The 14,150-nt window shown below is 35.5% G+C and overlaps 1 protein-coding gene across 1 annotated transcript in view; it reads right to left on the bottom strand.

Moving 5' to 3' along the window:
* Window positions 1-14,150, bottom strand: part of SI (sucrase-isomaltase) — a 100,733-nt gene that overhangs the window by 67,379 nt on the left and 19,204 nt on the right. Inside the window, exons 13-15 of the mRNA XM_049867374.1 lie at window positions 11,332-11,416; window positions 3,779-3,896; window positions 1,450-1,621 (exon numbers count right to left, since the gene is read on the bottom strand). Coding sequence (XP_049723331.1) covers window positions 1,450-1,621; window positions 3,779-3,896; window positions 11,332-11,416 — 375 coding nt within the window. The remainder of the gene's footprint in view (window positions 1-1,449; window positions 1,622-3,778; window positions 3,897-11,331; window positions 11,417-14,150) is intronic.

The following is a 14,150-nucleotide window of genomic DNA, read 5'->3' as shown; positions in this document are numbered from 1 at the left end:
TCCCTGCATATTGAGCCTGTCTATCCATGAGGATGATATAGATCCATTTAGGACTCATTCAAAATTTCCCCCAAAAATGTCCTACATACATTCTTTTTTTTTTTTTAATAATTTTTATTGAGCTTTAAGTGAACGTTTACAAATCAAGTCAGTCTGTCACATATAAGCTTATATATACCTTACTCCATACTCCCACTTACTCTCCCCGAATGAGTCAGCCCTTCCATTCTCTCCTCCTACATACATTCTTAATACTTACTTTTGAATATTGCTTATTAATTGGTTGCTATTAAGATAGATTCTAAATTGTTTATTATTTTCTTCTTTTTGGTCAAAACTTGCCATATTTTGGTCTACTTTATTAAATTTTTTTAAGAACCATATCTGTCTTACGACTTTGCTAATTAGCTTCTCCAGAGATTACTGTCATTGCATCATTTCATCTCTTATTTTCATTAAGTTTTGATATCAAGTACAATTGTTAGCATTCAGTCCTATTTTTTTTGTTGTTCATTTCCATTCAGACTTTTTCAACTCATGTACAACTAGAAAAGTTTTTTTTTTAATCTTCAAATGTAACATTTGTAGGTGTTTTGGCCTTTTTTTCTGTTTTCGTATAAGAGAGAAAAAATGAAATATTATAATTTCCTTATATAGTCTAGCCTTTTTGTTATGCAATGTCTCCCTTTAGTCTTGAATACCAGCACTGCATGATTCTTTTTTATTTGATGTAAATAGACTTGGCTATATTTCTGATGTTTAGAATTGTCTAGTATAAATTTTCTCTTTTAAAATTTGTAACTTTTCTCTGCCTTTATTTTTTATTAAGTAAAGGAAAATCTTTTTTTTTTTTTTTTTACTTCAACCGACAATCTAGTGTTTCAGCTATATTTTGTCTGTTGATTTTATTTTTCTAATCTATTTGGGATTTTCCCTATCATTTTTTTTTTCTGTTTACATTTATTATATAAGATTTTTCTAGGCTTTATTTTTATATTCATTTCCTCACTTACATTGGCATGATTGAATTTTTTCAATCCCACTTGCTCATTCTAATGGTTTGAATGTTATTTTTATAATTAGGTGCCATCGAGTAGATCTCAACTCATAGCAACCCATGTGACAGAGCAGAACTTCCCCATGAGATTTCTTGGCTGTAGTCTTTATCGGAGCAGGATACCATGTTTTTCTCCTGTGGAGCGAGTGGGTGGGTTTGAACCTCCAACCTTTCAATTAGCAGCCAAGAGATTAAACGTTTGTGCCACTGGGGCTCCTTGAATATTATACACATCATCAATATTCTTATTTTTCTCCTAAATTCCATAAGAATTGAGTTTTTTTTCCCTGTAGCATGCCTTTTAACCATTTTACCAAAAATCATTAAGATGATAATGTTTAAATGTAGTGTAATTTGGAGTTTCATAAATAACATTGCATGAAAAGACTTACCAGAGGTATTCCAAACAAACTGAATTCCAGCATTCCTGTGATAGACCATTCCATTTGTTCCCATGTAGCAAAATTGTCTCCTAACCAATGTGCAGCATGCTTTCCAGTTCCAGCAAAAGTTGACCGGGTGAGAATGAAGCTTCTCTTATTAGGAAAAACTTTTTGCACAGCTCTAAAAATAATTAACAAATTAATAAATAAGATATATTTAAAAATTAATTGGTATCTATATAATCTTTTATATAATCTAAGACTTAATTTAAGATGCATATAATTCCTTTAGACAAGTCATAATGTTTGTAGTTATTTAAATAAAATTTTATATCAATTTTGTATTAGCTATCAATATTTACTTGCTTAAATGCATTTTGGGCAAACACAGAAGAAGAAAAGTTTTTAGAAATGATTGAGACTTTGAATGACTTCCTTTACCAACTTATGCCCCTCTCTCAGAAAATGCGGAAGTTCTAACCCCCGTACCTGTAAATGTGACCCAGTTTTGAAACAGATTTCCTTTTGTTGTTAATGAGGTCATAGCATTGGAGGGTGGGTGCTAAACCCAATTACTCAGAAGTGTCTTATACAAAAACAGCAGAATAGATAGAGACGCATGCATAGAGGGAGGATAGACACCATGTGAGGCTATTCTACAAGCAAAGGAACTCCAAAGATTCCTGGCAGTTCCCAGAAATTAGAGTAAATTCTCACAGAAATACTGTACATAGCTGACACCCTGATTTTGGCTTTTAGCCTCCAGAACAAAATAAATGTCCATTCTTTACAACCATCCACTTCGCAGTATCTTGTTATGGTAGCTCTAGGTAACTAAGATATTTATCAAAATAAATTAGCATGTCCTCTTGGCATCTACATACGGTCCCTATAAGTAGGCATCGACTTGATGGCATTGAGTTTGGGTGTTTTTGTTTCGGCATCTACTCAACATTTGTGTACAAAATATATGTTTTAAAATCATTGAAATCTTTTTATAAATATAAAATTTCATATATTTTTATAAATATAAAATGCTGAATTCAACACGTGTTTTTGCATTGTTATTACTCTATGTCTTAGCACCTGCATTCTCAAATACCACCAATGGCAAAAATTTTATGGGAATGTTGCCCTAAAACTTACATATTTGAGAAGCACATTATTGTTTCTAGAAGTCAACCACCACCTACAACCGCTAACATTATTCATCTCACCTCTACTGGTGTTTTTGCCATATTTGTAATCTTTATTATATTGTACCATAGAGTGTTATTTTCTCTTTTCTAGGATTTATTGACTTAAACATTGCATTATATAATGTTTTATTGAGTTTAAAGTGAAGTAAGTTAACTTTATCAAGATAGTATATAAAAGTTTTCATATCGTGGTATGATTTTGGGCCAGACAAACATGAGATTGGATTTAAACTTAATCATAGTTTTTTGATTATGAGAAAAGTACACATTCATTGGGACTACAATCTGGATTTTATTGACTCAAGTTATATGATCTTATAAAATGCTTTTAGATCCTGGTGTTGCAAACCATTAGCACTCAGCTGCCTTCCAGAAAGTTTTATGCTTAAGTCCACCCAGAAGTGCCTTGGAAGAAAGGCCTAATGATCTATTTCCAACAAATCATACATTGAAAACCCTATGGAGTAGAGTTCTACTCTGATGCACGTGTGGTCACCATGAGTCACAAAGGACTCAACAGCAACTGATAATGGTACTAGTATACAATGTTTGGAAAATTGTAGGTAACCAACATATAATTGTCCCTTTCCTTTGTTGCATCATTTTCTTTTATATATATATACATACATATATGTGTATGCATATATACACACACATATATATACATATAAACACTAAAATTGGACAGTGTATTAGAAAATACACTTGGGGTAAACCACTTAAAAAAACTAAATTTTAGTTGAAACCCTTGTTTTAGAAAAATAAAGACATATCCTAGGTACAACATTCTCCCTGGCCAGTTGTGGAGTTCCTGCTTACAACACAACTATATTCAGATACACAAAATTTGTATCAAATTTTGGAGGAGAATTTATATCTAGAAATTAAAAAAAAATCACATTTAAGTACCCACTACCCACACCGTGTAGTTCTTGATAAGTGAATTCCAAATTCATGAATATTAGAAAAAGAACTGATGCTTTGAAAGCCCACAAATTTTAACATGAAACTAGAAAATACAGTTATCTTTTTTTTCCTGTTTTCTTACTCTGGCTGTTTTCCAAGCATATTGATGGATTGTCACAAAATAGTTCTAGAAAATAATTAGGAAAAGAGTTTCTAAATGAAATTTTACTTACTTCTCTGTGGCTATAGCCATGCTGTATCCATAGAGGCTGTGAACATCATATTGCCTCCCCCAGTATTGCATAGAATCCATGCAAATTGTTTTGGAATACAGGATTTTGTCAAGAATATCTTAGAGAAAATATAAAAAAAAGTTTGAGATATTGTGTTATTTTAAACTTTACATACCTTTATATCATATGTTGTGTAATACCATACTTAGTATTAAAAAAATGAAAAGAAATTTAATTCAATTAAGTTTAAATTAGGGCCCCCATGCTCCACTCTTGTTGAACTTGAAATAATCATTAGACTCACCTTTTTCTTAATAAAATCTATACTGCTACCTATAATAATAAATAAATTCAGAGAACAAATAGCCTATAAAAAATAGATGTACACATCTGTACACATCTGTATTACAATATGGAGTTCTGGTTGCACAGTGGTTAAGCCTTTGGCTGCTAACCCAAAGGCTGGCAGTTCTAATCCACCAGTCACTCCTTGAGAACCCTATAGGCAATTCTACTTTGTTCTATAGGGTTGGTGCAAGTAGGAATTTACACAATGGCAGACGGTCTTTTTTGGGGGCTGGGGGGTGGCTAAAATTGAAGCCCTGGTGGTACAAGTGGTTAAGTGCTCCACTGCTAACCAAAAGGTCAGCAGTTGAAATCCACCAGCTTCTCCTTGGAAACCCTATGGGGCAGTTCAACTCTATCTTATAGGGCTGCTCTGAGTCAGAATGAACTTGATTGCAACAGGTTTTTTATTTTATTGTAAAATTAAAGGATAATTTTAAAACTTTATAATAAACCAGCTTATTGAAACGAATCTAATTTCAGACATACCAAACGTGTTGCCATCAATTCCAACTCATAAGACCCTATAGGACAGAGTAGAACTGCCCCATAGGGCTTCCAAGGAGCAACTGGCAGATTCAAACTGCTGACCTTTTGGTTAGCAGCCATAGCTCTTAACCACTGTGCCACCAGGGTAGGCCTTTTATGTTGTTGTTGTTAGGTGCTATCAAGTCGGCTTTGATTCATAGTGACCTTATATATGACAGAACAAAACACTGAGTCATCCTCAAAATCATTGCTTGTTTGAGCCTGTGTGTTGCAGCAACTGTGTCAGTCCATCTCACTGAGGATCTTCCCCTTTTTTGCTGATCCTCTACTTTACCAATTATGATGTCCTTCTCTACTGATTGGTCCCTATTGATGATATGTCCAAAGTAAGCAAGACAAAATCTTACCATCCTCACGTCTATGGAGCATTCTGACTGTTCTTCTTCTGACAGTCTATGGTATATTCAATATTCTTCGCCAACACCACAGTTCAAATGAGTCTCTTATTCTGTCTGCCTTTTTCATTATCCAGCTTTTGCATATATATATAAGGTGATTAAAACTGCCATGGATTGGGTCAGGCCCACCTTTTTCATCAAAGTGACATCTTTGCTTTTTAAGACTTTTAAAAGGTCTTTTATGATCCAAGTAAAACGACATCCTTGACAACTTCAATCTTCTCTCCATTTATCATAATGTTGCTCATTGGTCCAGTTGTGAGGATTTTTGTTTTCTTTATGTTGAGGTGCAATCCATAGTGAAGGCTGTGGTCTTTGATCTTCATTAGTTAAGTGTTTCAAGTCGTTTTCACTTTCACCAAGCAAGGTTGGTTGTGTCATCAGCATAATGCAGGTTGTTAATGAGTCTTCCTCCAAACCTGATGCCCCATTCTTCTTCATATAGTACAGCTTCTCTGATTATTTGTTCAGCATACAGATTGAATAGGTATGGTGAAAGGATACAACCCTGATGCATACCTTTCCTGACTTTAAACCAATCAGTGTCCCCTTGTTCTGTCCAAACAACTGCCTCTTGATCTACATAAAGGTTCCTTAAGAGCACAATTAAGTGCTCTGGAATTCCCATTCTTTGCAAAGAAAACAAAAATCCTCATAACTGGACCAATGACCATGTTAAATGGAGAAAAGGTTGAAGTTGTCAAGGATTTCATTTTACCTGGATTGTCAATCGACACCCATGGAAGCTGCAGTCAAGAAATCAAATGACAATTTACATTGGGCAAACCTGCAAAATACCTCTTTAAAGTGTTGAAAAGTAAAGATGTCACCTTGAAGACTAAGGTACATCTGACCCAAGACATGGTATTTTCAATCACATCATATGCATGTAAAAGCTGGATAACAAATAAAAAAGACAGAAGAAGAATTGAAGCCTTTGAATTGTGGTGTTGGTAAAGAATATTGAATATATCATGGACTTCCAAAAGAACGAACAAATCTGTCTGGGAAGAATTACAACCAGAATGCTCCTTAGAAGCAAGGATGGGGAGATTGCGTCTTACGTTCTTTGGACATGTTGTCAGGAGGGATCAGTCCCTGGAGAAGGACATCATGCTTGGCAAAGTGCAGGGTCACCAGAAAAGAGGAAGACCCTCAATGAGGTGGGTTGACATAGTGGCTGCAACAATGAGCCAAAGCATAACAATGACTGTAGGGATGGCACAGGACCAGGCAGTGTTTCCTTCTGTTGTGCATAGGGTAACTATGAGTTGGAACCAACTCGATGGCACCTAACAACAACAACAAGAGGTATTTTGCAGCAGTCTACCCAATACGATACGTTGTTTGCTTTCTTGACTGCTGCTTCCATGGATGTTGACTCTTGATCCAAGTAGAATTAAATCCTTGACAACATCAATTTCTTCACCATTTACCATGATGTGGTTTATGAATCACAATATGTTTTAAAAATAAAATTTCATAATTCATATTACTGCTGTTCAGGTTTTTACTGTGTTATAATTTTTAGACATATGATATTATGATCATTATTGACATTATTCTTTAGAAGTCCTTATAGAAATCTGTTCCCCAGAGAACACATATTTTTCTTAAGATAAACATCTTTACTCCTTTTAATGAGGACAACCATGTTTTTAAGAATATGTGAGATGTCATTATTCATATTCCGCCATTCTGCCATTGTCATTATGTCCATTTTGACTCATAGTGACTCTAAAGGACAGAGTAGAACTGCACCATAGGGTTTCCAAGCAGTGACTGGTGGATTTGAACTGCTGATCTTTTGGTTAGCAGTGTAGCTCTTAACCACTGTGCCACTACAACCACTATTCATATTAAACCAAAAAACAACAACAAAAAAAACCCATTGTTGTCAAGTCAGTTCTGACTCCTAGAGACCCTAGAGGACAGAGTAGAACTGTGCCATAGAGTTTCCAAGGAGCACCTGGTGGATTCAAACTGCCAACTTTTTGATTAGCAGCCATAGCACTTAACCACTATGTTACCAGGGTTTGCGCTATTCATATTAAAAAAAAAAATTCATATTAGGTACATTTAAATAATCACACAGACTTAGACAAGGTACTCATGCAAAACTTTCAGCATTTTAACTACATTTTCAAATAAATTTTGCTTAAATTTATTAAATTCAATTAAATTTTAGTTATTTAATTAAGGCCAATATGCCATATGCAATATGAAGCCCTGGTGGCTTAGTGGTTAAGAGCTCGGCTGCTGACCCAAAGTTCAGCAATTCAAATCCACCAGCCGCTCCTTGGAAACAATATGGGGCAGTTCTACTCAGTCCTAAAGGGTCGATGTGAGTCAGAATTGACTCAACTGTACCTAACAACATGCCAGTAATAAAGATCATTTTGTAAGATTACTATGTAATCCACACTGAAGGCCGTAGTCTTCGGCCTTCATTAGTAAGTGCTTCAAGTGGTCTTTGTTTTCACAAAGTAAGGTTGTGTCATATGCATATCACAGGTTGTTAATGTGTCTTCCTCCAATTGTGACGCAGCACTCTTCATATATTTCAGCTTCTTGGATTATTTATTCATCATACAGATTGAATAAGTAAGGTAAACAGATACAACATTGCCACACTCATTTTCCAATTTTGAACCATACAATATTCCCTTGTGGTATTCAAACAGCTGCTTCCTGTTCCAACTAAGGTCTGGCATAAACAAAATTAAATCTTCTGGAATTTCCACTTTTCATAATATTATCCACAATTTCTTATGATCCACACATTCAAATGCCTTTGCATAGTCAATAAAACACAGGGAAACACCTTTCTGCATTCTATGCAAGATCTACCTCATTATATATCCTCTTCTGAATCCAGCTTGAACTTATGGCAGGTCTCTGTTAATGTACAACTAAAGTCACTTAGATGAATAAAATAATTCAGATGAATAAGGAAGACCAAAGAAGAACTGACACCTTTGAATTGTCATGTTAGCAAAGAATGTTGAATACACCATGGGCTGCCAAAATAACAAACAAATCTGTCTTGGAAGAAGTACAATCAGAATTCTCCTTAAAAGCAAGGATGGTGAGACTACGTCTCACATACTTTGAGCATGTTATCAGGTGGGATCAGTCCCTGGAGAAGAAAATCATGCCTGATAAAGCAGAGCATCATTGAAAAAGAGGAAGAGCCTCAGAAAGATGGATTGATACAGTGGCTACAATAATGGGCTCAAGCGTAACAACGATTATGGTCACAGCACAGGGCAGGGCACTGTTTCATTTTGTTGCACACGGGGTGGCTATGAGTCAGAACTGACTGGACGACACCTAACAAAAACAACAACAAAGTAATTTTTAAATTATCTTCAGGAAATTTTTCTGATATGTGACTTTAATAATATTGATCAATAATTTCTGAAATTATTCTCTATGATCATCTTTCTTTTGAATGGGCATGGATATGGATCTCTTCCTGTCAGTTGGGCAGGTAGCTGTCTTCCAAATTCCTTGACATAGACAAGTAAGTGCTTCCAATATTGCATACATTTGTTGGAGTGTCAATTCATATTCCCTCAATTCCTGGAGCCTTGTTTTTCACCAGTGACTTTAGTGCCTTTTGAACATTTTACTTCAGTGTAAGTGGTTCCTGGTCATGTGCTACCTCCTAAAATGGCTGAACATAGATCAATTCTTTTTTGTACAGTGACTGTATTTTCTTTACATGTTTTGATGCTTTCTGGATAATCCTATATATATATATGTATATATATATTTTTCCCCATAGTGTCCTTTAGTAATGCAATTCAAAGCTTGACTTTTCTTTTTTGTTCTTTCAGCTTGAGAAATGCCAATCTTGTTCATCTCTTTTGGCTTTCTCTCTCCAGGTCTTTGGACATTTCATCATAATACTTTACCTTGTCTTCTCAAGCCACCATTTAAAATCTTCTGCTCAGTTCTTTCTTTTCTTCGTTTCTTCCATTTACTTTAGCCACTCTGTGGTTAGGAGCAAGTTTCAGGGTCTCTTCTCGTATTCATTTTGGTATTTTTCTTCTTTCCTGTGTTTTTAATAGCCTTTCACTTTTTCCATGTCTGATGGCCTTGATGTCATCCCACAACTCTTCTGCTCTTTGGTCATTGTTGTTCAGTGTGTAAAATCTATTCTTGAGATGTCTCTACATTCATGCAGGGTATATTCAAGGTTATACTTGGACTCTCACGGACTCTTTGACCTTTTTCAGCTTCAATTGAACTTGTATATGAGCAATTCATGGTATCTGTTCCACAGTTGGCTCCTGGCTGTGCCTTAACTGATAATATTGAGCTTCTCCACCGTCTTTTTCCACAGATGTAGTCGATTCGATTGCTGCATAATCCATCCTGCGAGGTCTATGTGTGTTAAAATCAATTGTGTTGCTGAGTAAGTCATTGTGCTGTTATGTTATCTGCATATCCCAGGTTGTTAATGTTATCTTCCTCCAATCTGGATCCAAAATTCTAACATGAAGAATTCTATCATGTGATCTATGGTGTCATTTCTCTATCATCAAGGTCATATTTTCCAACTACTAATCTTTATTCTGTTTCCAACTTTTGCATTCCAAACACCAGTAATTATCAATACATCTTTATTATACACTCCATCAATTTCAAACTTCAGCAGGTCATAAACATCATCAATTTCTTCATCTTTGGCATTTGTGGTTGGTGTATAAATTTGAATAACAGTCATATTGACAGTTCTTACTTGCAGGCGCAGGGACATTAACCTATTACTTAAAGTGTTTTCCCTCACAATAGATCTCCAAATGTTCTTTTTAATGAAGAGTGAAACTCTGTTTCTCTTCAGTTTGTCATTGGTGGCAGAGTAGACCACATGATTTTCAAATTCAAAATGACCAATACCAGTCCATTTCAGCTCACTAATGCCTAAGACATCAATCTTCAAGCTTTCCATTTCATTTTTAATGACTCACAATTTTCCTTGATTCATACATCATACTTTCCATGTTTAGGTTACCAATAGATGTTTGCAACTTTTGCTTCTCATTTTGAGTCATGCCACATCAGCAAATAAGGGTCCTGAAGGCTTTATTCCATCTACATCTTAAATCAACTCTACTTTGAGGCAATAGCTCTTCACCAGTCTTTGAGTGCCTTCTAACCTGAGGGAATCATTTTCCTGCACTGTAATGGAAAATATTCTATTGTTAGCTGTCAGGTTTTATTTGGTTAACTTTTGGAAGTAGATCACCGGGCCTTTCTTTCTAGTCTGTCTTAATTTTGAAGCTCTGCTGAAACCCGTCCCCCATGGGTGACCATGAGGGTATGTGAAATACTGGTAGCATAACCTCCAGCATCATGGCAACATACAAGCCACCATAGTATGACAAACTGACAGAACGTTGGTGGGTCCATCCTTCTGTATGGATTATACCTGAATGTGAAAAAAATGAAAATCCTCAAAACTGGACTGATAAACAACATCATGATAAATGAAGAAGAAATTGAAATTGTCAGTGACTATTCTTCTTGAATCAACAATCAACATTCATCGAAGCAGCAAACCATAAATAAAACTACATATTGCATGGCAACGGGTTCGGTTTTTTTTTTTTTTTTTTTGCATTGGGCAAACCTGCATCTAAAGACTTCCTTAAAGTTTTAAAAAGCAAAGATATCGCTTTGATGACTATGGTGTGCTTGACCCCAAACCATGGTCTTTTCAATTACCTTATATACATGTGAAAGTTGGACAATGAAAAAGGGAGATAGAAGAATAGACACATTCAAATTGTGGTATTGGTAAAGAGTACTGAATATATTGTGGACTATCAGCAAAACAAACAAATCAGTCTTAGGATTAACACAACCATAATGTTCTTAACAACAATTGTGAGGATGGAGTAAGACCAGGCAGTGTTTAGTTCTGTTGTACTTAGGGTCACTATGAGTCAGAAAAATATTTCTTAGAAGTGAGGATGGTGAGGCTTCACCTGGTTAATTTGGACACCTCATCAGGAAAGACAAATTGCTAGAAAAGGATATGACAACAAAGATAATTTAACATACTATTTGAAAATTAAAAATCATAGTCCTTCTCCTAGAACCTAAGCATGAATATTTTGTATAAATACAAAAAGCCATTGATTTCAGACTCCAAATTATACTAAAGTTTGTGATTCAGAAGTATAGAGTTTACCAGTCAAGAAGAAAAAAAATGTCTCAATGTTAACTAGATAATAAAATTTAAGTTACCAGGAGTAAAAGGTGGATAATTCCATTTGTTGTCCTCACATCCTTTCAAAGAACCTTGAACGAAGCTGGAAACTTCATTCATGTCCTGAATAGATACAAAATGAAGAACAGATGTTTTTAAATAATTACAAAGCGTGTAAGCCAAGACTCTCCAATTATTTGAAAATGGTTTATCTAAGGCAATCAGGGTGTTCTGTCAGTCCTAGAAACCAAATACAAGCTGCTAACATAAAAACAAACAAACTTGCTGAACTACACTCACTATTTGATGCTACTTGCAGGTATGGATAAGTCATCATACTAAAAAAGATATTATTTGTTTTGTATAAATGTACATTCTGGATAACAGAGAAATCTTACAGAGGGTTGGGGTAGTATAAAAAAACAAAAATGTATTTTCCATTACCTAATTTTAATTTTACATACAAAATATCAATTGTCGTTGTTGTTGTTAGGTGTCGTCGAGTCTGCTCTGATTCATAGCAACCCTATGTACACCAGAAAGAAACATTGCCCTGTCCTGCACCATCCTCATAATCGTTGTTACTTTTGAACCCATTGATGTAGCCACTGTGTCAATCCACCTCCTTAAGGGTCTTCCTCTTATGTTGCTGACCCTATATTTTACCAAGCGTGATATCCTTCTCCAGGGACTGATCCCTCCTGATAACGTGTCCAAATATGTAAGACATAGTTTCGCCATCCTTGCTTCTTTAAGGAGCATTCTGATTGTGCTTCTTCCAAGACAGATTTGTTTGTTCTTCTGGCAGTCCATGGTATATTCAACATACTTTGCCAACTCCATAATTCAAAGACATCAATTCTTCAGTCTTCCTTATTCATTGTCCCCCTTTTACATTTGTATGAGGCAAATTAAAATATCATGGCTTGGGTCAGGCACACCTTAATCCTCAAAGTGACATCATTACTTTTTAATGCTTTAAAGAGGTCTTTTGCAGCAGATTTGCCCAATGAAATATGTCATTTGATTTCCTGAATCCTGCTTCCAAGGGCATCGATTGTGGATTCAAGTAAAATGAAATCCTTGACAACTTCAACCTATTCTCCACTTATCGTGATGTTGCTTATTGGTCCAGCAGTGAGGATTTTTCTTTTCTTTATGTTGAAGTATAACCCATACTGAAGCCTGTAGTCTTTGTCATCAGTAAATGCTTCAAATCCTCTTAGCTTTCAGCAAGCAAAGTTGTGTCATCTGCATATCGCAGGTTGTTAACGAGTCTTCTTCCAACCCTGATGTCACATTCTTCTTCATATGTCCAGTTTCTCAGATTATTTGGTCAGCATACAGACTGAATAAGTATGGTGAAAAGATACAGCCCTAACACACACTTTTCTTGATTTTAAACCATGCAGTATCCCCTTGATCTGTTTGAATGACTGCCTCTTGGTCTATGTACAGGTTCTGCATCAGCACAATTAAGTGTTCTGAAATTTACACTCTTTACAGTGTTATCTATAATTTGTTATGATCCACACAGTCTAATGCTAAACACAGGTAAACATCTTTCTGGTATTCTCTTTCAGTCAAGAACCATCCGACATCAGCAATGATATCCCTCATTCCATGTCCTCTTCTGAATCCAGCTTGAATTTCCAGCAGTTCCCTGTCAATGTACTCCTGCAACCACTTTTGAATGATCTTCAGCAAAATTTTACATGCATGTGATATTAATGATATTGTTTGATAACTTCCACATTCTATTGGATCACCTTCTTTTGGAATGTGCATAAATATGGATCTCTTCCAGTCAGTTGGCCAGGTAGCTATCTTCCAAATTTCTTGGCATAGACGAGTGAGCACCTCCAGCACTCCATCCATTTGTTAAAACATCTCAATTAGTATTTCCTCAATTCCTGGAGCCTTGTTTTACACCAGTGTCTTCACTGCAGCTTGGACCACTTCCTTCAGTACCATCAGTTCTTAATCATATGCTACCTCCTGAAATGGTTGAACGTCAACCAATTCTTTTTGCTACAGTGACTCTCTGTATTCCTTCCATCTTCTTTTGATGCTGCCTGTGTCATTCAATATTTTCCCCATATAATCCTTCAATATTGCAACTCGAGGCTTGATTTTTTTCTTCAGCTCTTTCAAATTGAGAAATGCCGAGTGTGTTCTTCCCTTTTGGTTTTCTATCTCCAGGTTTCTGCACATGTCATAGTAATACTTTGTTTTCTCAAGCTGCCCTTTGAAATCTTCTGTTCAGCTCTTTTACTTCATCATTTTTTCCATTCACTTTAGCTACTCTACTTTCAAGAGCAAGATTCAGAGTTTCTTCTGACACCCATTTTGGTTTTTTCTTTCTTTTTAATGACCTTTTGCTTTCTTCATATATGATGTCCTTGATGTCTCATCAAAACTCATCTTGTCATTAGTTTGTCATGTCTCAAATCTATTTTTCAAATTCTAGTGGGATGTACTCAAGGTTGTATTTTGGCTCTCATAGACTTGTTTTAATTTTTTTTCAGCTTCAACTTGAACTCGCATATGAACAATTGATCATCTGTTCCACAGTCAGCTCCTGCCTTTTTCTAACTGATTTTGAGCTTTTCCGTTGTCTCTTTCCACAGATGCAGTCGATTTGATTCCTATGTTTTCCATCTGGTGAGGTCCATGTGTATAGCTGCTGTTTATGTTGTTGAAAAATGGTATTTGTAATGTAGAAGTTGTTGGTCTTGCAAAATTCTATCATGAGATCTCTGGCATTGTTTCTGTCATTGAGGTCATATTTTACAACTACCAATCCTTCTTGTTCATTTCCAACTTTTGAAGTCCAATCACCAGTAATTATCAATGT

This window comes from Elephas maximus, chromosome 23, assembly GCF_024166365.1.
Source record: "Elephas maximus indicus isolate mEleMax1 chromosome 23, mEleMax1 primary haplotype, whole genome shotgun sequence".
NCBI lineage: Eukaryota > Metazoa > Chordata > Mammalia > Proboscidea > Elephantidae > Elephas > Elephas maximus.
The sequence above is the reverse complement of the archived record's forward strand: the minus strand, read 5'-3'. Positions and strand labels throughout refer to the sequence as shown.